At 46.4% G+C, this 26,104-nt stretch overlaps 1 protein-coding gene and 1 long non-coding RNA gene across 2 annotated transcripts; one reads left to right on the top strand and one right to left on the bottom strand.

The window, feature by feature from the left end:
* Positions 1-1,239: 1,239 nt before the first annotated feature.
* LOC125556247 (glutamate receptor 2.8-like) lies at positions 1,240-26,104 on the bottom strand. Its single transcript, XM_087524178.1, has 6 exons — positions 25,762-26,104; positions 6,747-8,083; positions 6,098-6,347; positions 5,223-5,617; positions 4,041-4,420; positions 1,240-2,443 (listed from the first exon to the last, which is right to left on the bottom strand). The coding sequence occupies exons 1-6, from the start codon at positions 26,021-26,023 to the stop codon at positions 1,240-1,242; spliced, it is 3,828 nt and encodes a 1,275-aa protein (XP_087380304.1). The 5' UTR covers positions 26,024-26,104.
* Positions 21,968-23,282, top strand: LOC125509760 (uncharacterized). The gene is made up of 2 exons (XR_007284215.2): positions 21,968-22,113; positions 22,709-23,282. It is a non-coding gene; the product is annotated as an uncharacterized LOC125509760 (long non-coding RNA).

The raw sequence follows: 26,104 nt of genomic DNA, 5'->3' as shown, positions 1-26,104 counted from the left end.
TTAGATCGGGTTCCGGGATGTCCAATGATTTTTCGGGCCCCACGCCTGATTCCGGATTCGGAGGGCTTGGAGTGTCGTTCCGCAGACAGGTATTTGGCTCTTCGAGCTCAGAAATCCAAACATAGTTCGTCTTCAGCATAGGGGAAGAATTATTGTTTTGCTCTTCTACGACCGCTATCTGATGGGTGATCGGCGGAGATTTGATTTCTCTCTGGTCGGGTTTAAGCCCAATCTGATCATAGTCAGTAGCGACCCCATGGCGGCGATGCGATCCAAGAGTTTGTTTAAATACGACCACTCCATCGGATCCATCCGTCTGGAGTATTCGGAGTCAACACAGAGGCGATTTTCGATGACCCGAGAAGTCATCGTCGGTTTAACGGCCGAACAGGCGGTCATGGTAAAGCCGCCCAGCCGGAGGGTTTGGCCTGAGGCCAGAGCTCCTCCGGAGGTGATATTGTCTTTGATAACGAGGCGAGCCATCAACCCTAACTTCGACGTCACAGTGGAACTCTCAATGAAAGCACCAATATCGGTGTCAAAGCCAGCGGATCTCGGGTAGGGGGTCCTGAATTGTGCGTCTAAGGTCGATGGTAACAGGAGGCAGGGGACACGATGTTTTACCCAGGTTCGGGCCCTCTTGATGGAGGTACCCTACGTCCTGCTTGATTGATCTTGATGAGTATGAGGATTACAAGAGTTGATCTACCACGAGATCGTTGTGGCTAAACCCTAGAGGTCTAGCCTGTCTGATCGTGATTGTCTCTACGGACTAAACCCTCTGGTTTATATAGACACCGGAGGGGCCTAGGGTTATACAAAGTCGGTTACAGAGAAAGGAAATAATACATCCGGACCCTAGCTTGCCTTCCACGCAAAGGAGAGTCCCATCCGGACACGGGAGGAAGTCTTCTATCTTGTATCTTCATGGCCCAATAGTCCGGCCCATGTCACACAGGCCGGACGCCCGAGGACCCCTTAATCCAGGACTCCCTCACCATCCGTCACCACTAGTAGCCATGCCGCCATGCCGCCGGGTAAGAAACTACCCATATCTAATGTCGTAGCACCAACTGTAGCTCCTTCAGTAAATCCGGGCAAGGCGCGAAGCCCGGATTGCCGCGGGGCTACCTCCAGATGCGATGGATCCAAAAGAGGACTAGGATGAGGATGAGGTTGAGGAGTCGGAGGAGGATGTGGGGGACACTGGGGACGTGGATTTGTAGACGGAGCAGTAGGCTATCCTCGATTCCCTTCGCCGGAGTCGGAGGCGGAGGCCAGACGCCGTCGTCGACAGGAGGTGGAGGAGGAGTATGCCGTGAAAGTCGACAAGATGCTCCCATATATGAATGATGAGGAGCCGGAGGAAGATGTGGGGACGCTGGGGATGTGGATCTGCAGACGGAGTAGCAGGTGATCCTCGATTCCCTCTGGCCGGAGTCGGAGGCGGAGGCCAGATGCCGTCATCGGCATGAGGTGGAGGTGGAGCACGCCACGAAAGTCAACGAGATGCTCACGTATATGGATGACGAGGAGCCGGAGGAAGATGTGGGGGATGCTGGGGACACGGATCTGCAGACGGAGTAGCAGACGATCGTCGATTCCCTCCGGCCAGAGTCGGAGGCGGAGGCCAGACGCCGTTGTTGACAGGAGGTGGAGGCGGAGCACGCCGCGGAAGTCGACGAGATGCTCGCGTATATGGATGAGGAGGAGCAGGAGGAAGATGTGGGGATGCTGGGGATGCGGATCTGCAGACGGAGCAGCAGGCGATCCTCGATTCCCTCCGGCCGGAGTCGGAGGTGGAAGCCAGACGCCGTCGTCGACAAGAGGTGGAGGCGGAGCACGTGGCGAAAGTCGACGAGATGCTCCCGTATATGGATGAGGAGGAGCCAAAGGAAGATGTGGGGACGCTAGGGATGCGGATCTGCTGACGGAGCAGCAGGTGATCCTTGATTTCCTCCGGCTGGAGTCGGAGGCGGAGGCCAGACGCTGTTGTCGGTAGGAGGTGGAGGCAGAGCACGCCATGGAAGTCGACGAGATGCTCGTGTATATGGATAAGGAGGAGCCGGAGGAAGATGTGGGGGCGCTGGGGATGCGGATCTGCAGACGGAGCGGCAGGCGATCCTCGATTCCCTCCGGCCGGAGTCGAAGGCGGAGGCCAGACGCCGTCGTCGGCAGGAGGTGGAGGCGGAGCACGCTGCGGAAGTTGACGAGATACTCGCGTATATGGATGAGGAGCTGGAGGAAGTTGTGAGGGACGCTGGGGATGCAGATCTGCAGACGGAGCACTAGACGATCCTCGATTCCCTCTGACCGGAGTTGGAGGCGGAGGCCAGACGCCTTGGTCAGCAGGATGTGGAGGCGAAGCACACCGCGAAAGTCGTCGAGATGCTCACATATATGGATGAGAAGGAGGAGGAGGAGCAATAGCCCTCCTATGCGTCTGTCCACCCTCGTTTGTAGTATGTAGGTTTATTTTGCATGGTTTGTATGCATCTAAGGAATAAAATACGAGAGACCCAGATGCATAACACCAAATTTAAGGCATGACCAGTCTGTCCGCGGGCATTTGATCCCAAATTCCGGCTACTCTAAAAACTCTTACCTGGTTTGTTTCAGTTTGCATGCTTGGACATTTGTTGACTAGCTATGTCGCATATTTCTGGATTTATTTCAGCCCTCCCGATGACGTGCGTTTAGTAAGAGGACACATTCCTTTGACTATGAAGGCGTCTGTGACGACTTCATCAATCTGAAGATAATGTGCCGCTTCAGTCTTTTGAAGATGCCCATAAAGACTCGGTGTGCGTGCGTGCGTTTATAGAAATGAGTGTATATGCGTATGTATATGAGCGTCCCATTTATAATGTTTAATCCGCTCCTTCGCCAATGTTTGTATAAATTTCTGTACGCCTCACACTTTCATAGATTTTCTTCTGGTACTACAGAGACTCAAGGTTATTCATACTTGGAGATCAAACAAAGACTCAACAATACGCAGTCATCGATTTTTTTTCTCGGAACTGTTGTCCAAATAATACAGTTTTATATGCGTCCCAGCCGCGGAGACTGGGGCTGCTGGCCAGGGCTCTGCCCCCCTCCCCCACCCTAACATCACTGATTTTTGCCTAGTATGAATAGTAACAGTGATTGTTTTGCTAAAATGGTGTTTTGTTTATGGATTGGCCGGCCCCAACAAGATTTAACAATACTCGGTCCTCCTTGTCCGATTTTTCTGTCTCCGCCACTGATCCTCCTGTTCTGTTCGGCACTTGCGAGTCTAACATTTCACTGGCACTTCCGAGCCGTCCGGGTATGAGGTTGTGTACGGCGATGAGTCGCAAAAACGAGGTGATGATGAATCAATCACCATTTATTTATTTGCTCAAGTCAGTGATTTTGTAGGTGAAATGGGGCTGACGAATTTGATCCCGTGCTGTGTGCACTACGTGCCCCCGAATGTTGGTGCAGGGCAGACAGATTGTGAAATCCATGGAACACTACTAGAGTTTGGTATGTCAGGACTGCAGCCACGGTTTTTGTTAGAATGCCAACGCAACGCAACCTTTTGTAGATCGTTACAAAAGCTCACGAGGGAGAATATATCCTACATTAGTTCATAACGAACTTTGATTTTTCCAAGAAAAATACTCTCCATCCCATAATGTAAGACGTTTTGTGACATTAGTGTAGTGTCCAAAACGTCTTACATTATGGGATGAAGGGAGTGCATGATATGACGAGACCGGCTAGCTTTTCCGGGCTGTCGGCCGAGCAATGCCTGAGAGGTGGACTGAAGCATAAGAACTGAAAATGTACTGGACTGTGCGTGCATAGAAAATTCAACACACCCAAGTTCAGCCTGGCCGCAATCGATTTAGAACTAAATTGAGCCACTTAAGTGATCGTACCACTTTTGTCTCCCTATGAATGATGTGTGCACCAATATGAGTCAGTGATGTTGCCTTGTTATTTTGGGTGTGAGCATCTACTGCCTGGCAAGCTGGTCACCATTTCCACTCGAACTGTGAGGCACTGACAGTGTTGTTTGGCTCTCTATCAGTTCAGTTCCCTCTCCATCGCTGTTTTGATCACCTTGTTCATTCATGTTCTCATTCTCTTGGCCATGTCCGCATTCGTTCTGGTCATCTCCTTTGTTCCCGGCATTCTGTCGATGCTTTTTGTAGCGGTTCATCACCATGGCCGCAAGAAGGGAACCGGTTGTCACAACTCCAGTTATGAGGAATAACCCCCCACAACTTTCGAAATTGATAGCACCTGAACCATCAGGCACGCTGTTATTTTGCTGGTTGTTCTGATGTATCCATATCTTTTCAAATTGAATGATAGCATCTCCTCCTGTTATGTTGAGTATTGCCGTAGACATGTCAGCACGTAGCGTAGAATTCTTGGGAAGCGCCTAATCAGCAAAGAGATCATTGTTATAAGCTGCATGTGTTAACATATAATGTTCCACCAATAATATCTGACTACATCAAAGCCTGAAAAACAGATACCGCCTCCTCCTAAAATGATATATAATACTAGATGGTCAATATGATGGTGTTTTTTTTTGCGGGTAATATGATGGTGTTATTATTTAATTTTACACACTACCACAAGAGATCCAATAAATGCTTTCAGGCTTAGTTTCATATATGTTTTTTCAAATTGATGGTTGATCTCCCAGACGAGATCTCATATGTTCTTAAATGCAAATATGGTATTTGATTTAAAAAAAGGATAGCCAAACACCAAGATAAAAGTAACGGAAACCAACCAACAAAGACCATTTCTCGTAATCCACTGAATTCTAGACTTAGTCTCAGTATGATCAATTGCAAATACGAACTCATGTTAAAGTTTCTGATAATAGATGTACAGATCTATGTTTTTATGTGATGGTTTCTCCAAGCCACCTGTATGTTGTTGTTTATGGAAGTTAAATCTATAAAAAAATGATATTGTATTCATTTTGCTATTTTTTCCTAAAATTGCATCATTCCATTGGGAGATACAATCATTTATTTTCGCTATTAGATAGACATACAATCATTTTTCTTTGATTTTTGTAACATATATTTATATATCTTGAATTTGAATATTTGAGCTGCAATCTTGTGGTGACATGGTAAGTAGAATTAAGAGAAAATCATAAGCACATAATCTGCTTAAATCACTAGCAAATTTTCGAAGAGAATAGTGAGTGTAATTAAACTTACAAATGCAAAACCCGCACTCTTGTAAATAGGCCCCACCATTGTGTAACCTTGGTTGTACTTTGCAAGAAACAGGTTGATGTATGGGATTTCAAGTACAAGCGCAGAAATGCTTCCATTAGAAAGAGCACCATAGAAATCGTCAGGTGTAGCATAGCCCCTGATCTTTGATGTATGAAAACCAATATCCAGCAGTAGACCCTCTATATAGGAACCTTGGTGGAACCCTACATAGTCGCCACTCTTCTGGAGTTGGTGTACATCAGTCACTGTTGGTGAAAGCTGTTGTACTGTAAGCATTGATGCAAAGCTTGCTGTATAGCTCGCTGCAAGTACCAGAGCAACAATATTCCATACACGCAGACCAATTTTAGCTCCAAAGCTTGCCAACTCCTCCTCTGCAAAAATAACAATCAATACTGTGTTAAGACGCTGAAGAAATCTCATAGCTGGAATACTGCAATGAACACCATTTTAAACTTGGTAGAAAGTATATGTAATTTCTTTAGATGATGAATGCAAGCCATACCATTAGTTTTTAACTGATACAAGCTAGGATCAGTTCATTTCCTCCAAATGATTCTTTAAGCACTACTAATTAGATAGATATAAGTTACTTTCATTTGATCTTTTAAGATAAGTTATAACTACAATAGAGTCCTGGAGATTTTTTGATCAGATCAGTGCAGTAACCTTTCTAGAAGGAATCTTTTGTCGATTCTTCTTATTTTAACAAGATGCAACATATGCTTTGTCCGTTCTACTTAAATAGTTGTTCAAATTTGATTCTACAAAGATCTAAAAAACTATAATGTTTACTCAACTCTCTTCAAAAATGGAGAATATTGTAGTCGCCAGTTGTTTGAGTGAAAAGGGACCACGAGCATGTTCATTGCCATTTAGATACTCCAGCAGCCAGACAACGACTCCTGTGTACATAAAGAATAAAATGCTGCCAAACCACATCGTAGTGCTCAATGGTTTCAAAAAAAGCCACAAATCCTTCGTCATGTTATCCTTGAACGGAACAATCATCCCTACTCCAGATCCTGTGTATGGTACGGTGAAGTCGACATACAATGACCTGTTGTATCTTATAGTAATATCTGCAACTGCTATGTCATAAACCTGCAATGGCATTAACCACCTTAGATTTGATAAATAAAGGAATATATACAATTTAAAATTGATTAAACAACATAAGCTCAATTGTTCAACAGAGAAATATTTTAGCAAGCAATAGACCTTTTGTTTGCTTCAAGAAAAAAATAGTGTGGCTCTTTCTGGTTGGCATCGTTTTATGTTTTTTAAAAGGAAGAAAAACCCCGGCCTCTGCAATCCTTTTGTGTATAAAATGAAATAATTGCAGCCTGAAAGCAGCATAAGCACTGGATGGAAAAGCGGAACACAATAAATACATGGTAAAATGTTTGAGCTAGAGGTTTTTTATTAACAGTGAAATGTATAGAGATTCTAGTATATGCACATGCTAGATTGAGAAATTGCCTTTTATAAAGTATTCCTTACCTGAAGATATACTTGGTAAACGAAATCATTGTAGGTCCCCGTAGTTGATGTATCAGTTGTGCCAAATATGAAGTAGTCAAAAGAAAGTGAAAGATTCTTTGCTACCTCCTCAAATATGTCAATTACGAGCCCACTCGCTTTTACTTTATTTGTGGTAGGATCTGTGTATGCATTTATAAACTCTGGATATTCACTCGAGTGCACACCGACTCTAAGATTCTTACCGACTGTAGGAATTTCCAAGCCCATTGGTATTTCGGTTGAGTCTCCTGGCCAAATTACAGGATTTAGATCAAGCATCGAGGATGGTCCTGTTTTTCTGAAGTCATCCCGCTTTAACTGTCGTGAAAGTCCACTTTTCTCACTCCAAAACCCGATTTCTCTCCAACCTCTCCCAATCACATTTATGATTTGGAAAGCACAAACTTGGAGCTGTCGTCTGTCTGTAAGGTCAAATTCACCACTTAAACCTCTGAAATTATTTTGTACAATCGCTGATAAGAGTTCAGGACCGTTAGTGGAAATAACCATGGATTCCAGGCATGTGGAGTTTTTAGTGGACCATTGTTGCTTATCTCTGGCGCTGGATATCCCAACCTTTTCTGCTGCATGTGCGAATGCCCATACAGTATCATAGCCCCATAGTCCAACAATGCTTAGTTTATTGAAGGGTGATTCATCTGGGTTATCCCGTTGGTACATTCTGTTCCACCTTATGGATAAGTTATCAAGTTCTTGTGATCTGGGAACATGATACCTCACTCCTAGCACACCATTCATTGCCTCAATGACACTCGGATCGAGTGAGTCGATGATGTTTGCCACTCCATTTGTGGCGATCCACACAAATCCCTTGTTCATCATCCCTACCTCTTTTGCCTTGGTAAAAAGAAGGGAAGTCGTAGTGGATGACATATGAACAATAAATACCCTTGTTTGTATTGCCATCAACCCATTGAGTTCTTGCACAATGTTCTCATTTGTTGCCGCTGAAGGGATGACACTGCGATGTGCAATGTGGGCATCAATTTCATGAAGTGCATCAATGAGGTATGGTAGAATGCCTCTCCCATAGCCAGTGTCCTCATATATTGCCACCACTTCTCTCCATCCATAGGCTTGTACAAGTGAGGCAATGCTATTCACCTGAGCCGAGTCATCCAGTGTTGCTCGTACAAAATACGGCCTACTATCAGAAGTGAGAGAGGGATTTGTTGCTGTGAATGATACTATGGGGACTTGGGTTAAATTCCCAAGATTTGATATGAACACAGCTTCTGATGATTTCTGGGGACCAATGATGGCTTGCACTTTGTATTTCTCCAGTAACTCAATAGCTGTCAGAAGGGCAAATGAAAGAAAGTGATGGTCAGATAATATATGTGGAATAATCTTTAGTACTCAACATCATAACTGGTTCTTTCAAAGATTTGAAAAAGGTTAAGAAAATATAGTTTTGGACTTTCTTGTTATATTAGTCAATAATCTAATTTACATTCTTGCATCTATGCTTCCTCGTAATAAATAGCCAAGTGATGCCACAAGAAGATAGTATATGACAAAAAACACAAGTGTGCAAGGAGATACAATATTTAACCTCTTAGTGGGTACATACTTACACATATATTAAAATTATAAGGGTAACAATGTAATGGTATGGGGAGATTAAGAAGATTGTGTTCAGAAGTTTGCCACAAAAAAGAGATTGCGTTCACTAGAAATATTAACCCACCCATTAAGAAATGTCGGAGATGAGTCTCTGAGGTATTCTAACTCTTAGCTAACCTAGAAGGAATATTATGAGTACAATTTACTCGTTCCATTGCAAAATGTAATGTGTCATTTGTTTCGTGAAAGACAAAGCTTGTGCCTCGACACAATAATAGTAAGAACTTGTGTCTATCACGATGTCTCATTTGATGGCGTTCTAGCTTTTTGTGGATGTCGGGTACCATGTATTCCGACTCACTAATTTTGACCCTGGTAGTAATTTCAAATTACAAAATACAATCACAAGAAATCACATTATAATACAAATCTGAATTCCAATTGCATCGAGTTTATATAACATAGCCCACGTACTATTGGATTAATTTTGGTCAGTGCATGCATTTGGACACCTGACTTTCTGTGGCAGACAATGAAATTCTTACAGCTCCTTTCGAAGAAAATGAGGTTTGGGAGGCTATCTCTCAAATGAAACATAATAAAACACCTGTAGAAGATGGATTTCTGATTTTTACCAGGTAATGTGGGAGGTAATCAAAGATGAAGTGATGGATTTATTCCATGCATTTCATAGCAGTGACTTACCACTATATACTCTCAACTTTGGGGGTAAATGAGTTTATTCCAAATTATAGGCCACACGAATTCAACAATTGGTCACATTTGCCTGCTAAATGTGAGTTTCAAAGTATACAGGTAGGTGACCAAAAAGAAAGAAAGAACATATCCTTTTGTGGATTACGTGGTTCGTCCAATCCAAATGGCGTTCATGAAGGGCAGAAACATTCTTGAAGGGGTTCTAATTCTGCATAAGACTGTTCATGAGCTCCATCAAAAAAGATGGGAGGAGTAGTTTTTTAAAATTTACTTTGAGGAGATGTACTGAAAATTCAAGTGGCATGTTCTTCTTCAAACCCTTCAGATGAAAGGATTTTCACCTCTTTGGTGAAAGTGGTTGGAATTATATCTGCTGGAAGTTTTGGTATCGAAGTTAACAATAATTTAGGGATATAGTTCCAAATAAAGAGAGGCCTTCGTTCGGGAGGATCTTTCTCCCTGCATGAGCCAAGTTAGAGGATCTTATGAATGGGATGGTGCTTCATCTACTGGATGACATGTAATTTTTTTACAGTACTCGGATGTGAAGGAAATATGCCCTAGAGGCAATAATAAAGTTGTTATTTATATTTCCTTATATCATGATAAATGTTTATTATTCATGCTAGAATTGTATTAACCGGAAACTTAATACATGTGTGAATACATAGACAAACAGACTGTCACTAGTATGCCTCTACTTGACTAGCTCGTTAATCAAAGATGGTTAAGTTTCCTAGCCATAGACATGAGTTGTCATTTGATGAACAGGATCACATCATTAGAAAATGATGTGATTGACTTGACCATCCGTTAGCTTAGCACTATGATCGTTTAGTTTATTGCTATTGCTTTCTCCATAACTTATACATGTTCCTATGACTATGAGATTATGCAACTCCCGAATACCGGAGGAACACTTAGTGTGCTATCAAACGTCACAACGTAACTGGGTGATTATAAAGATGCTCTACATGTGTCTTCGATGGTGTTTGTTGAGTTGGCATAGATCGAGATTAGGATTTGTCACTCCGATTATCGGAGAGGTATCTCTGGGCCCTCTCGGTAATGCACATCACTATAAGCCTTGCAATCAATGTGACTAATGAGTTAGTTATGGGATGATGCATTACGGAACGAGTAAAGAGACTTGCCGGTGACGAGATTGAACTAGGTATTGAGATACCGACGATCGAATCTCGGGCAAATAACATACCGATGACAAAGGAAACAACGTATGTTGTTATGCGGTTTGGCCGATAAAGATCTTCGTAGAATATGTAGGAGCCAATATGAGCATCCAGGTTCCGCTATTGGTTATTGACCGGAAGTGAGTCTCGGTCATGTCTACATAGTTCTCGAACCCATAGGGTCCGCAACTTAACGTTCGATGACGATCGGTATTATGAGTTTATGTGTTTTGATGTACTGAAGGTTGTTCGGAGTCCCGGATGTGATCACAGACATGATGAAGAGTCTTGAAATGGTCGAGACATAAAGATTGATATATTGGATGACTATATTTGGACACCGGATGAGTTCCGGAGGTCACCGGATATATATCGGAGTGCCGGAAGGGTTATCAGAATCACCGGAGAAGTAATGGGCCTTATTGGGCCTAGGGGAGAGAGAAGGGGCTGCCAAGGGTTGCCCCCCCCCATGGGCCTAGTCCGAATTGGACTAGGGGGAGGGGCGGCGCCCCCTCCTTCCTTCTTCTCCTAGTAGGACTAGAGGAAAGGGGGGAGTCCTACTCCTACTAGGAGGAGGATTCCTCCCCCCTTGGCGCGCCTATGAGGGCCGGCCGGCCTCCTCCTTGCTCCTTTATATACGGGGGCAAGGGGGCACCCTAGGACACACAAGTTAACAATTGTCTTAGCCGTGTGCGGTGCCCCCCCTCCATAGATTTCCACCTCGGTCATATCATTGTAGTGCTTAGGCGAATCCCTGCGTCGGTAACTTCATCATCACCGTCATCACGCCGCCGTGCTGACAAAACTCTCCCTTGGCCTCAGCTGGATCAAGAGTACGAGGGACGTCACTGAGCTGAACGTGTGCAAATCGCGGAGGTGTCGTATGTTCGGTACTTGATCAGTTGAATCGCAAAGACGTTCGACTACATCAACCGCGTTTCATAACGCTTCCGCTTTCGGTCTACGAGAGTACGTAGACATACTCTCCCCCTCTCGTTGCTATGCATCTTCTAGATAGATCTTGCGTGATCGTAGGAAATTTTTTGAAATACTGCGTTCCCCAACAAGATGATACCATCCTATTTATGGATCATGACACTGAAAAAGCAAAGAAAACATGCACTGCTTGGCACATTCGAGAGTTTGTCTGGTTCAAAAGCACATTTTCCATAAAAGTGAGATCTTTTGCTCTGGCAAGGCGCATGAAACAGCTTATGAACACTAGCATGTTTAGATGTGAACAAGGTTCGGTTACATTTGGGTGTCTTAGAATCCCATATTCATGCGAATTGGCGGGAAATAGAGGAGCATCATGAAAAATGACAGAAGGAGTGGGTATGCTAGTCATGATGAATTTGGTTTTTAGCAGTTTGATGACATTTTTCTTCCACGTCCCTAAAGGAGTGCTAAAATGGCTAGATTGTTTCTGGTCTAGATTCTACTGGCTAGTGGACAATCAAAAGAAAAAAATGATGTCTCATCAAATGGATTTTGTTATGTAGGCCAAAAGATCAAGGTCCCCCTCCACTACATCCAAGACATTGCAACAGAACATGTCAGTCTCTTGGCAAAATGGTTGTTTAGAACGAATCAGTGAGGATGGTATGTGTGACATGAAATTAACTTTTTTGTACGGGAAAAACGTCCAATATTTGGCTTGAGATCAAAGATTGATCTCAAGTGAGATTCTAATAGGATATTTGGCTGATACACGTCACTCAACTAGCAATATCAATAACTTTAAAACATGTAAAGGGTAGAAAATACCTCGATTGCTTTGGTTGTGATCACAATGAACCAAAATGTAGATGACCAGGATAACTTATGTGATGGTTTCATAACTTATGTGATTATCATAGGATATCTAGTTCTAAGACGACCATGATACCTTTAAATGAAATTTGCACAAAAATGATCAAGTATACAACTTTGTAACATTCCGATATCCCATCCAAAACCGACAATTGTGGAACTGAAAATCCCGCTAGTAACCAAAATATTCATATGGTATATGTGCATGGGCGTTAGTAACCAAAGGTAATCTTCTTACATGAATTTGGCAAGGGACAGCTAAATGTAGCTTTTGAAGTGATGAAAAATCAATCCGATATGGGAAACGTTTTCCGCCGACAGACCGGTTGAATGCTCGGCCGGTCACTCACGAGAGCCGCAGGATGGATTGCAATGGTACGATACACAGCGCGCCGCTCTACCCAGGAAATTTCTCGCCCAACTAGTACTATCCTTTTCCTTTTCCTTCGGTGTTCCTTCCCCACCACTCACTCCCAATCTCTCACAGAGGCATGGCTGCCACAAAGCTATTGCGTTGCTTCCACCGCCCTCCTCCTCTATACCCAGTTCCTCGCTGCTGACCCACCGGCAAGGCTGGATGCGGGGCGCTGCCGGTGCTTGGTGTTGGTCGTTCAGAGCCTTCCCCGACCTTAGGAGCCCCATTGCTTGATCGTTTTAGCAGCCGAGTTGTGTCTAGAAAAAAATGTTTTGAGTCATTTAGGAATTATATATCGGAGAGCTTATGAATTCTTTTTACTTCCCAGTCTCCTCATCGCTCTGGTAAGGCATCCTGACGTAGAGTTTTGACTCTTCTCTTCTCAAATTTCACTAAATTTTTTTTAGGATCACGCGAGTATCTTGGAATCGTTCCGATGGCTTATGATGAGAACATTGTCTTGGTGCCTCCTGTCAGGGGTTTAGTGGAAGTGTCCCGGGGAGTTGAGCTCTGAGGTGTTGTCATCATAATTTTATCGTTGCAATTCTGGAATACTTGAGATATGTTCGCCGACATCGAAAATCTCTTATATGCAGTTCGTTGGTGAGATAACCACCCAGTACTGGGGCGGGAGTTCGGGAGTATCGCCATAACTTGTATAACGGATGCTTTTCGAAGGTTGAGGTAGATGGTTTCCGAAGTTTTCTTGGTTATGTGTTGAAGGATGGATACAGCTGGATGTAGGATTTGCTAGTTTGGGTGAGATATTATGCTTCCCCTGTATCCCCAACACCTGATTGCATAACCGGAAAGGTTCGGAAGTTTCATAGGTGGGAATTCTAGTAGCTCTAGTTCTTCTTCCACGGATATTGGTTTGAGATTGGGATTTCTTACCGATTATTCGTTCTTGATCCGTACCTTGTTGATTTATTTCTCTACTTAATTCTACGTGGCTTCGCAATTTATGGATATGTGACCAATCGAAGAGGAATGCATTCCTTCATTTTGTTCGGATGTGAAGACTATACGTTGCAATTTTCATTCCGTTGGATTCAGCTTCAATATTTATCTGTCTATGTGTTAACGGTGGTCAACCTATTCAGGATGGCTCCCGCTAAGAGCACCAGTCAGAACCAGAATCAAGATCCGCCACCGCCTCCACCTCCTCCAGAGGCATGGCAAGCTGTGATGGCCGCAACCAATACAAACACTCAGCTGATCATGCAAATTCTTCAAGAGCACAATCAAGGCAGTCAAGGGAATCAAGGCAGCAATCAGAGTCACTTTGCTACACTCAACCAGTTTCTTGCTAACGGGCCAAAGACTTTCAGCAATTGTGTTGAGGAAACCGATGCTGACGATTGACTTGTGGATCTGTGTAAGCATTTCGAGTGCAGTAACGTCAGGCCTGAGGACTTTGTCAAGTTCGCTTCCTTCCAACTCAAAGATCAAGCTGCAGAATGGTTCCAGCAGTACAAGGATTCCAGAGGTGGACGTGTTATCACTTGGGATGATTTCCGTCGAGATTTCCGAGCTCATCATATTCCGCAGAGCGTGGTTGAAAGCAAGCGTGAGGAATTCCGTAATCTGAAGCAAGGCTCTTTGTCTGTCTATGACTACAACAAATTGTTCCAGAAGCTTGCCCGCTTTGCCAAGCAGGACGTGCCTGATGAGAAGAGCATGATATATCAGTTCAGGGGTGGTCTCAGAGAAGATATTCAGCTCGCTCTTGTCCTCTTCGAGCCCTTGAGATACGATGAGTTCTACAACATGGCACTGAAGCAAGAGGCTGCTCAGTTGAGGTGTGATGCTTCCAGGAAGCGAGTCAGAGATGTTACTCCTTCTTCCTCTACTCAAGTGGCCAAGCAGCAGAAGTTTTGGCTTCCTCCTCCTCCGTTCCGTCAGTCGTATCAGCAGAAGAGTAAAGGTGGCAGTGGTTCTTCCCACCCACCCAACCCAGGCTTTCAGAACAAGACTTCGTCTCAAGCTCCAAGATCGAGTGCTCCGTATCACCGTCCGCTTTCAGAGGTCACGTGCAACAAGTGCCAACAGAAGGGTCACTATGCCAACAAGTATTTCAACCAGAGACGTCTTCCTCCTCCTCCTCCTGTCAGATCAGCAAGTACAGCTGTGGTCAAGCATAACCCCAAGCACGCCAAGGTCAATCTGCTAAATGCAGCTCAGGCAGAGGACTCACCAGATGTGATCATGGGTAACCTTTCTGTTAACGATGTTCCTGCAAAAGTTCTTTTTGACACTGGTGCATCGCTTTCTTTTATTTCAACTCCATTTGTGGCCAAGCATGATTTTGTGACCGAAATGATTCCTGTTCCATTGAAGATTGTGTCTCCGGGCAAGCAAATGACTTCTAACAATTGCGTCCCGGATGTCTCTATCACGTTGGGAGATTACAAGTTTCTCTCTTCTCCGGTGGTTCTTGGTAACTCGGATATTGATCTTATTCTCGGGATGGATTGGCTTTCTAAGCACAAGGCTTAGCTTGATTGTGCAGCCAGGCAGATTCAATTGACTCATTCGTCTGAGGATGTAATTGTCTTTGCCACTCGTGATGATTCTATCCGTCTGTTTTCTCTCAATGAGAGGGGTGAATTGGACGCTATTTCGTAAATTCCAGTCGTTTGCGAATATCAAGACGTCTTTCCAGAAGAGCTCCCAGGAATGCCTCCGCACCGGCCAGTTGAATTCGTTATTGAACTTGAGCCTGGCACGGAACCTGTGTGCAAACGCCCTTACAAGCTCGGACCTGAAGAGTTGAAGGAGCTGAAGAAGCAACTCGATGAGCAAGAAAGAATGGGTCTAATCCGGCCTAGTTCTTCTCCGTGGGGTTGTGGTGTTCTTTTTGTGAAGAAGAAGGATGGAACGGACCGGCTTTGTGTTGATTACCGTCCAGTGAACAAGAAGACCATCAAGAACAAATACCCACTTCCCAACATCAATGAGCTGTTCGAGCAACTCAAAGGTGCTCAAGTATTCTCCAAACTTGATCTCCGTATGGGTTATCACCAGATTCGCATTCGTGAAGAACATAATCCCAAGACAGCATTCAGAACAAGCTTTGGTTCATACGAATACACTGTCATGTCTTTTGGCCTCGCCAACGCTCCTCCGACGTTCTCTCGCATGATGAATTTCATCTTCAACGCCTACACCAATGACTTCGTTTTGGTCTATCTCGACGACATTCTGGTTTTCTCGAAGAACAAGGAAGATCATGCCAAGCACTTGCGTTTGGTTCTTGATAAGCTCAGGGAACATCAGTTCTATGCCAAGTTCTCCAAGTGTGAATTTTGGCTCGATGAGGTTCTTTATCTTGGTCATATCATCTCTGCCAAGGGCATTTCCGTGAATCCCGAGAAGGTGTCCGCAATTGTGAATTGGGAACCTCCTCAGAACGTGAAGCAACTCTGCAGTTTTCTCGGTCTCGCAAGCTATTGCCGAAGATTCGTTGAAAACTTTTCCAAGATCGCGAAGCCTCTCTCAAATCTTCTTCAGAAGCACGTCAAGTACGTTTGGTCTTCGGAGTGTGATATTGCTTTCAACACTTTGAAAGAGAAATTGATCACTGCTCCAGTTCTGACTCCGCCTGATGAATCCAAGCCGTACGAGGTCTTTTGTGATGCCTCTCTCCAAGGTCTTGGCGCAGTTTTGATGTAAGAGAAGAAAGTTGTTGCTTATACATCTCGCCAATTGAAGCCTAATGAGAAGAACTACCCCACTCATGATCTCGAGTTGGCGGCAGTTGTGCATGCTCTTTTGACTTGGAGACATCTTCTATTGGGAAGAAAAGTGGACATTTTCACTGATCACAAGAGTCTCAAGTACATCTTCACTCAGCCTAATCTCAACCTCAAGCAAACTCGATGGGTCGAAATGATTCAAGAGTATAATCCGAGTATTGAGTACACTCCAGGCAAGGCTAATGTGATTGCTGACGCTTTGAGCAGGAAGGCCTACTGCAACAGTCTGATTCTCAAGCCCTATCAACCCGAGCTTTGTGAAGCTTTCCGCAAGCTTAATCTGCAAGTTGTTCCTCAAGGTTTCCTCGCCAACCTTCAAGTCTCTCCTACCTTAGAAGACCAGATTCGCCAAGCTCAGCTTCTTGATGCTATGGTGAAAAAGGTGAAAATTGGTATTGCCAAGAGTCAGTCCAAGTACAAGTGCTACCGCCTTGATGACAAGGACACTCTCTTCTTCGAGGATCGAATTGTTGTACCCAAAGATGAACTTCGTAAAGTGATCATGAACGAGGCTCACAATTCTCTCCTCTCCATCCACCCTGGGAGCACGAAGATGTATCAGGACCTTAAGCAAGCTTATTGGTGGACTCGAATGAAGCGCGAGATCGCTCAATTCGTAAATGAATGTGATGTCTGCAGAAGAGTGAAGGCAGAACACCAAAGGCCAGCAGGTCTCCTCCAACCTCTTGCCATTCCAGAATGGAAGTTTGACCACATTGAAATGGACTTCGTGACTGGGTTTCCAAAGTCCAAGCGTGGCAATGATGCTATATTCGTTGTCATCGACAAACTCACCAAAGTGGCTCACTTTCTGCCTATCAAAGAGTCGATCACTGCAGCTCAATTGGCGGAACTCTATACCTCTCGTATTGTCTCTCTGCACGGTATTCCTCAAGTGATATCTTCAGACCGTGGCAGCATCTTTACCTCCAAGTTTTGGGATTCTTTTCAGAAGGCCATGGGCACCAACATCCGCTTCAGCACTGCTTTCCATCCTCAAACAAGCGGTCAAGTCGAGCGTGTCAACCAAATTCTTGAAGATATGCTCAGGGCTTGTGTGATCTCCTTCGACATGAAGTGGGAGGATTGTCTTCCTTATGCTGAATTCTCCTATAACAATAGTTTTCAAGCAAGTTCGGGTAAGGCCCCTTTTGAAATTCTGTATGGCAGGAAGTGCCGTACCCCTCTCAACTGGTCTGAAACCGGTGAACGTCAGCTGCTGGGTAATGACTTAATCACAGAAGCAGAAGAAATGTGCAAAGTCATTCGTGATAACCTCAAAGCAGCCCAATCCCGCCAGAAGAGCTACTATGATAGTAAGCACCGTGATTTGGCTTTCGAGATCGGAGATCATGTTTACCTCTGTGTCTCTCCTATGAAAGGTACTCGTCGCTTCGGTATCAAAGGGAAGTTTGCCCCTAGATACGTGGGACCTTTCAATATTGTCAGCAAGAGAGGCGACCTCGCCTATCAACTCGAGCTTCCTTCAAACTTTGCAAATGTTCATGACGTTTTCCATGTCTCTCAGCTTCGAAAGTGCTTCAAGACTCCTGACCGCACCATCAACTCCGAGGACATTGAGCTCCAAGAAGATCTCTCCTATCGTGAGCACCCGGTTGCTATTCTTGAAGAGACTGAACGCAAGACTCGCAATCAAATTTCTCAAAGTCAAGTGGTCACATCATTCCGACCGTGAAGCTACCTGGGAATGCGAGGATCACCTCCATTCTGAGTACCCGGAGTTCTTTCAGTCCTAGATCTCGGGACGAGATCTTTTCGTAGTGGTGGAGTGTTGTAACACCCCGGATGTAACTTTCCCTATTTGTACTCCAACTCTTGTCGTTTCCGGCGTTAAGTTATATTTATTTCTCGGGTTCGGGTCTTTGTCTCCGTGTGTTGTTTTCGTTGTCATGCATCTCATATCATGTCATCATGTGCATTGCATTTGCATACGTGTTCGTCTCATGCATCCGAGCATTTTCCCCGTTGTCCGTTTTGCATTCCGGCGCTTCGTTCTCCTTCGGTGGTCACTTCTAGCTTTCTTTCGTGTGTGGGGATTAAACATTTCCGGATTGGACCGAGACTTGCCAAGCGGCCTTGGTTTACTACCGGTAGACCGCCTGTCAAGTTTCGTATCATTTGGACTTCGTTTGATACTCCAACGGTTAACCGAGGGACCGAAAAGGCCTCGTGTGTGTTGTAGCCCAACACCCCTCCAATTTGGCCCAAAACCCACCAAACTCTACTCCATGTCCTAGAGCGTTCGATCACGATCGCGTGGCCGAAAACCGCACCTCATTTGGACTCTCCTAACTCCACTTATACCTATAAATAGCCCCCCGTTTTCGGATCATCTTCCCCTCTCGAAACCCTAAAAATCAGATCCGCCGCGCACCGGACGTGTCCGGCCGCGCCGGACGTTGTCCGCCGCCGCCCGCGTCCTCTCCCGCGCTGCCAAGTGGCAACCGCCGCCACCGCCGCCTCGGAGGCCCGCCGGCCCGTTCCCGGCCCCCGCGGCCCAACTCCTCCCCGCCGCCTCGCGCCACTCGCCCGACCCCGCCGCCCGGCTCCCGTCCGCCGCCCGCGCCCGCCGTCCGCCACCGGAGCCGGCCCGCTCCGGCAGCCGCTCCGCCCGCCGTCCGCCGCCGCCGCCGCCGGGCAGCGCGCCGCCCCGGGCCGGCCAGCCCCACCGCCTCTCCGTCCCCGCCGCCGCATCATCGCCGGCCAGCCGAGGCCCGGCGAGCTCCCCTGCCTCCGGTCGCCGCCAACTCCTCTCTGGTGATCCTCGGGAAGAGTGCCACGATCCAGATCTGGAACGTCTACAGTAAACCCTAATTCCGCGAGGTGGTTTTTTTTTTTGCTAAGTCCCGGAATTCTTGATCCATATGCACATGTTCGCGGCTCCGTAACTTTTCATCCGTATCTCCGATATGGGCATATAATATATCAAAATGTTCGACTCAACGAGTACATCATTTCGTTCCATTGCATCATTTTCATTTGAGTTCATCTTGATGCCCAAAATGCTGTTAGAAGGAGGCTTCGTGAGTTAATTGTCAGATCTGCTAGTTCATCTTAGACTTTTGTCATTTTTGCCATGATTATTGTGTGCATGATATGCTTGTGAGTCCTTCATATGTTTTTTTAATCATTTTGTCTTCTTTCCATAGGTGCAACCCATGCATTTTTAGGATGTGTGTGGTGACTTGTGCAAGCTTGCAAAGTGAGGCACCCGGTAAATCTGTTTTCAGGGACTTAGTTGTTTTCACTAAGTCTGGGATATTTTAGTTCATGATGCCATATGTTTAGCTTGTTTCCTAGTGATCCGTGCCTCTTTTGAGGATGATCAGTAAAAGAATTTTGTTAATCATGTCATGCTCTATCCATCCATGTCTTTATTTGCAATTATGGAGCATCATAGATTGATTCAATCGAGCTCTACTTTTGCTTCGTTGTGAATCTGGGCAGATCGTCAACTCGTTTGCGATTTTGCCGGCGTTGTTGTAGTTGATCCGTGCATGCTATGTCATTGTTCTTGCCATGTCTAGCTAGTATTTTGTGCCTTCTTAATGGATGTATGCTTGCCTTGCCATGACTTGCACTGTGGTGAGTGCATCGAGCTCGTTTACATGCCTTCGTGAGTTATATTTCAGCATGTCTCAGTTTTCACTAAGTCTGAAAACTGATTATGTTTTTGCTATCTTCGTGTGCCCGTTGGTATATTTTGTGATCCCTTTTGGCCCCAGGTCACTTTGGGACTTTTGTTAATCTTGTTGAGTAGCTCCATTCCATGTTCTTAATTGTCTTAATCAGGTCATGTATCATATTGTTTTGCTGCTCCGAAGAGGGCTTCGTGATCTGAAATTTCAGACAAGTATTAATTTCACTAAGTCTGGAATCTGTTTTGCATTTGCGTTTTTGCCATGCTTGTTTGAACCTCATAATGGATGAATTGGCCATGGCTTAGTGCTAGTCTTTTGTTAAGCATATTGTGTGCATCCCTGCCATGTATTTTGTTGTCATGTTTGGTGGCTATAGCATGTTCATTTCATTGCATTTAGATGCCTACTTGCTGTATATCGCAGACCGGTGTCATATCTTAATTCGCTTGCCATTTCCAAACCGTAACTCCGATTCCGGTGATCTTTATATAGTTTTCAAGCGATTTCATCTCATCTTTCCAGTGGCACCCTTGGAATTCCAAGTTGAGTCCAGCTTCATGCATTTCTTGTCATATCTTGCATTTTTGCATCCCGCATCGCATCCCGCATAGCATATCATCATTTCATCATATTGCTTGGTCTTGCACGTGGTTGATTGTATACTTGTTGCTTGTTTGTCTTGTTGGGTAGAGCCGGGAGACGAGTTCGCTACCGAGGAGCCCGTTGAGTTTGCTTGTGAGGATCCAGTCAATTCTGACAACTGTGCAGGCAAGATGATCATACCCTCGAAATCACTACTATCTTTGCTATGCTAGTTTGCTCGCTCTTTTGCTATGCCAATGCTACGATGCCTACCTTTTGCTTGTCAGCCTCCCAATTTCCATGTTGAACCTCTAACCCACCTTGTCCTAGCAAACCGTTGATTGGCTATGTTATCGCTTTGCTCAGCCCCTCTTATAGCGTTGCTAGTTGCAGGTGAAGATTGGAGGCCGTTCCTTGTTGGAACATCTTTTATTTACTTGTTGGGATATCATTATATTGCCATGTTATCTTAATGCATCTATATACTTGGTAAAGGGTGGAAGGCTCGGCCTCTCGCCTAGTGTTTTGTTCCACTCTTGCCGCCCTAGTTTCCGTCATATCGGTGTTATGTTCCCGGATTTTTGCGTTCCTTACGCGGTTGGGTTATAATGGGAACCCCTTGATATTTCGCCTTGATTAAAGCTTTTCCAGCAATGCCCAATCTTGGTCTTACCATTTGCCACCTAGCCTTTTTTTTCCCTCGGGTTTCCGGAGCCCGCGGGTCATCTTATTTTAAACACGGGCCAGTGCTCCTCTGAGTGTTGGTCCAAATAGAGCCACTTGCAGCGCCACCTCGGGGCAACTTGAGGGTTGGTTTTAGTTGTACGTAGTGTTCATCTGAGTGTGTCCTGAGAAAGAGATATGTGCAGCTCCTATCGGGATTTGTCGGCACATTCGGGCGGTATTGCTGGATTTGTTTTAACCTGTCGAAGTGTCTTGAGTTACCGAGATACCAAGTTTGATCGGAATGTCTTGGGAGGAGGTCTATTCCTTCGCTGACCGTGAGAGCTTGTCATGGGCTAAGTTGGGACTCCCCTGCAGGGATTGAACTTTCGAAAGCCGTGCCCGCGGTTATGGGCAGATGGGAATTTGTTAATGTCCGGTTGTAGATAACTTGAACCTTAATTAATTAAAATGAATCAACTGAGTGTGTTACCGTGATGGCCTCTTCTCGGCGGAGTCCGGGAAGTGGACACGGTGTTGGAGTAATGCTTGCGCAGGTTGTTCCTCTAGCTTCTCGCTCGTGCTTTGCCTCCTCTTCTCGCTCTCTTTTGCGAATAAGTTAGCCACCACATATGCTAGTCGCTTGCTGCAGCTCCACTTATATTTGCCTTACCCAATCCTATAAGCTTAAATAGTCTTGATCGCGAGGGTGCGAGATTGCTGAGTCCCCTGTGGCTCACAGATACTATAACTCCAGATGCAGGTCCAGGTGATTCCGCTGCAGGTGACGAGTACGAGCTCAAGTGGGAGTTCGATGTGCTGCGCGCGGCCGGGACGGCGCTGCCGCAAGCCTGCGGAATCGCGAGCGACGGGGAGCGCTAAGATCTACTACTCCAGGGGTTGCTGGAACCACTTCATTTTTTGCTGGAACCCTTTTTTTGATTTTGCTGTAATTGATAGGTTGGTGGTGCCGTCGCTGCCGTGACTTCTTTTGCTACATCATTTTTTTTGCTGGAACCCTTTTTTTGATTTTGCTGTAATTGATAGGTTGGTGGTGCCGTCGCTGCCATGACTTCTTTTGCTACATCAATTTTTTGCTGGAAGCACATCGATTTTTGCTGGAACCAGCTCTTGACTTTGCTGCATTAGGCGAAGATGGTGGTGGGCCGTGATGGCAGTGCCCGCCATGTTTTATTTTTGCTGGAATCACTTAAGATTTTTGCTGGAACCCTTTTTCTTTTTTGCTACAAATCAAGAGGAGGTTGCCGTCATTTTTTGCTACAATTTTGTTTTTTGCTGGAATCACATATGGTATTGGCTTGAACCGTATTTGATTTTTGCTGGAACCAGCATTTGATTTTGCTGTAGTAGGCGAAGATGACGCTCCGGCGGCGATGAACGGTGGCACCATGTTTTATTGCTGGAACCACCTAAAATCTTTGCTGGAACCCCTTTTCTATTTTGCTACAAATCGAGAACATGTTGTCATCACTATCATGATTTTTGCTACAATTTTGTTTTTTGCTGGAACCATATTTGATTTTGCTGGAAGTAGCAATCGTTTTTGCTACAACCAGCCGAAGCAGAGCTGGAACCGTTACGGCGAGGCTGCACTCGGGCACGACGGTGTCGACGATGGGAGTGTCCACCGGAGTTGCAAGCAGGCGGAGCGAGGTAGACGGAGGCAGAGGAGAAGGCAGAGGCAGGAGGGCTCACCGGGAGGCAGAGGCGGAGTCGGGACAAAGTCAATCCGGTGCGCGGCGAGGTGGACGAAACGGGAACGGCAGATCGAACGGTTATAATTGCTGAAATCGGGCGGTTGTGCATTAACCGGCCCAAATTGGGCCGGTCGTCCGGCGCCTAGTACTCGCCATCCGATATATGCTTTTTCTATTGTCATTTTGCTCATGCCAGGTGGCGTGTTGTCCAGGTCAAGTGTATCTAACTTATCATTGGCCAAAGGGATTGTTAGTATGTTTGGTAATTGGTTGAGGGGCTATCAAATATACGTATTGGCTCGGTACCTCGTCTATTCTTCAACGACATGAGGCCAGAAAGCTAGTGCTGGGGGCAATGCATGCAACTGTGTGGAGGAGTTATTTTTTCAACATGGGTGAGAACCTAAGGTCTGTTTGTTTTGGCTTTTGCTTATATTTTTGTAGATTTTTCCACTTTGGCAAAAAAACCAAAAAAGCTCCTAAATATGTGTTTTTTTTTTTGCTTGGGCTTTTGGCTTATACTATCATTTAACATTATTGATTCATAAATGTGTAATACCTAGCATCCTAAATTTGTACCAGGTTTGTTTCTGTTTGCATGCTTGTATGTTGGTGGGTGTGTGCATCCATGATGCAGAGACTGAAAGTCGAATTTACGGCATCGTCTGAATGCATGGTTAAGCAATACTCTCCTCTGTTCATAAATATAAGATATTTTGAATATTTCAATATGAATAAGATACAGACTGAAATGAATGAACAAATATACTAAAACATGTTTATATAAATATGATTCAAAAAGAAGTTAAAACTTCTTACTTTCATTTCCAAGAAAACTTGCTAAACGAGAAATAGACTGGACTAAAACCAGGTAATAAATACCTTTATTTGGAACTGTATATGTCTAGTTTAAAAATATATAAGAGTACTTCTTAAATATATAGTTTCAAATAACGACAGAAATATAAGAGCATCTCCACTAGGCGCGCCATGAAGCCCCCCATGAGCACTTTTTCAGTGCCGGTGGTCGAAAAATGTTCCACTCACGCCCCCACGACGTCAATTAGCGCCGGATTTGGCGAAAAACCTGGCCGGCGCTCCCACCCCAAACCCAGGATCCCGGGGGGCGGCTGGGGAAGGAGAGAGAGTGTTTTGCATGCGGTTGGGCCCGCCGTCAACCTCCCACTCCCTCTCTTCCCACTTTTCATCCGGGGTCCATCCACGTGCTTCTTTCTTCTCTTCTCCTTCTCTCCACCCAGGGACGGAGCAGGGCGGGCAGCGAGGCGAGAGGTGCGGGGTGCATGCTAGGGGCGCGGGGTCACGGCGGACGGTGCGGGGAGGCGGCGGACGCCCTCGACCTCCTCGTCGTCTCCTCCGGCGATGCTGTGGGCGGGCGCGGGCGGCGAGGCCTGCTCTGGACGCGGCTTCTGGGCCGGCTCGGAGTGAGCAACAGCGGCTCATCAAACCATATCGACGAGGGCAGGCCGTAGCGGCAGCTTTGCAGGCAGTGGTCGGGCGAGGATCGCGGCCGGCCTAGGTGAGGACCGCGGGCCGCGGCAGCGGTAGCACGAGGCAGCACGGGGCGGGTCGCGCGCGGCAGATGCGTGTTAGGAATAAACCGTGTGTGTGCGGATGTGCGTCGCGTGTGTGTGCGCGTTCCTGTTCGTGGTCACCAGCGTATGTGTGCGCGTGTGTTTGGGTCGAGTCTAGCCGGTTTGTGGCGATCGTATGGCGATCGAGATAGCGTGCAGCAGGGGCAACGGGAGGAACCTGGTGCCAGGTCGGGCGGACGAGCAAGCCGGGCTCACGATCGATGGAAGACCAGATCGCTAGGGAGGCTCCGTGAGCGCTGCGTTTCTGTTAGCTAAAAAAGCTGGCTGATCTCGTGTTTGTTACGAGATGTGTGGTGCGTCCAGGTTGTTGGCAGTTTTGTAGCGCCGATGGCGTGCGTCTGCCTATATAGGTCTATGTAGCTCGTGATTTGTTTACAGTTTGAGCTGGAGAAAAACGCTGTTCGTCAGCGAGGCGTTTGTCGCCGCAAAACACCTATGCGTTTACTTCTTCTTCTACCTCTGTCCCCGAAAACCAGTCGTGCTATCTAGGGTTAGACCCAACAATGCGGGCCGGCTTGCAGGCGCGGGCAGAGGCGACACGGCAGTTGGCGCGGTGGACCGGCGAGCCGGCAGCTGGCTTCGCGGGCGGTGAACCGAGCCAGGGCGACGCAAGGCCTGTGGAGCGCGAGGCAAACCGGCGTCGGCCTTAGGCGCAGAAGAGGCATCGGCCGTCGTTCGAGTCAACGTGAACTGGGACTCGGGGATGTGGTCGTGGGTGAAGCAGGGCAAGATGGGACGGCGGCTCGACCATGGTGGAGGCCAGGCGGTCTCGCGGGCGGCCTCAGAGGCAGTTTGGCGGCAGACGGCGAGCAGGCCGGCGTGGCGGGACAATCGGGCGCGCGCGAGGACGAGCTGCAGGGGCGTGCGGGCGCGGCGAGCTGCAGGGGCGCGCGGGCGCGGCGAGCAGGCCGGCGAGGGCGACATGGCAACGGCCGCAGCAAGCAGGTCGGCGTGGTGATGGCGGTGCGGTGGAGTGAGGGGGGTGATGTGGCGCATGGGAGAAGAAGAGACAGAAGTGCTGGGGTGGGGGGATGACTGGAAAAATCTTCGTTCTTAATGTAAACTTTTCGCCAGAGCCTCTCTAGGAGGCTGAAAAAACACCTCCTGAAGGCACAATGGCTGAAGATGCTTTAAGCTGAAAAAACACCTCCTGAAGTCACAATGGCTGAAGATGCTTTAAGCGTATTGTATATTTTCTCTTATATTTCTTTACCGAGGGAGCATTGTAATAGAAACAAAGCCTTTTGGTTTTCCTGAATCCTGACAGACGCTCGTACCTGCTGATGCAGCCTGGACATCGCTGCCCATGGAGTCCCTAATATGGAGAACGAGCTTCGTGCTGTAGTTCCGGTGGACGGCGTAGAAATCTTGGACGGCCAGCAGAACGCTGGTCCGCGCCACTTTGCCCACCGGCGATCCCAGGTCGAGGATCACCCCGACGTGGAATCCATCTGCTTCGCCGGCGGTGGCGTTTCGTGCTACGGCAGCGAAATCGACGAGGAGTAGCAGGAAGAGGATGGCTGCGCGTGCTTTCTCCATTACACTTTTCTTGTGCTGAGATGCTGCTCATCGTACCCTCTTATATATACGTGACTATTTGTTGCTGCTTGTTAACGATGA

The sequence above is a fragment of the Triticum urartu genome, chromosome 5A (genome assembly GCF_056163025.1).
Source record: "Triticum urartu cultivar PI428250 chromosome 5A, HENAU_Tu73, whole genome shotgun sequence".
Taxonomy (NCBI): domain Eukaryota; kingdom Viridiplantae; phylum Streptophyta; class Magnoliopsida; order Poales; family Poaceae; genus Triticum; species Triticum urartu.
Note: the sequence above shows the minus strand (reverse complement) of the source record. Positions and strands in the feature narration are given on the sequence as shown.

Bases quoted from the DNA above. Each gene is read 5' to 3' on its own strand.
- LOC125556247 (XM_087524178.1), bottom strand. From the start codon at position 26,023: ATGGAGAAAGCACGCGCAGCCATCCTCTTCCTGCTACTCCTCGTCGAT. The intron at 6,348-6,746 runs GTAAGGAATACT...ATGCCATTGCAG, and splicing joins TTTACCAAGTATATCTTCAG to GTTTATGACATAGCAGTTGC. The intron at 2,444-4,040 runs GTCAGTGCCTCA...GAGGGTGGACAG, and splicing joins ATAGAGAGCCAAACAACACT to ACGCATAGGAGGGCTATTGC.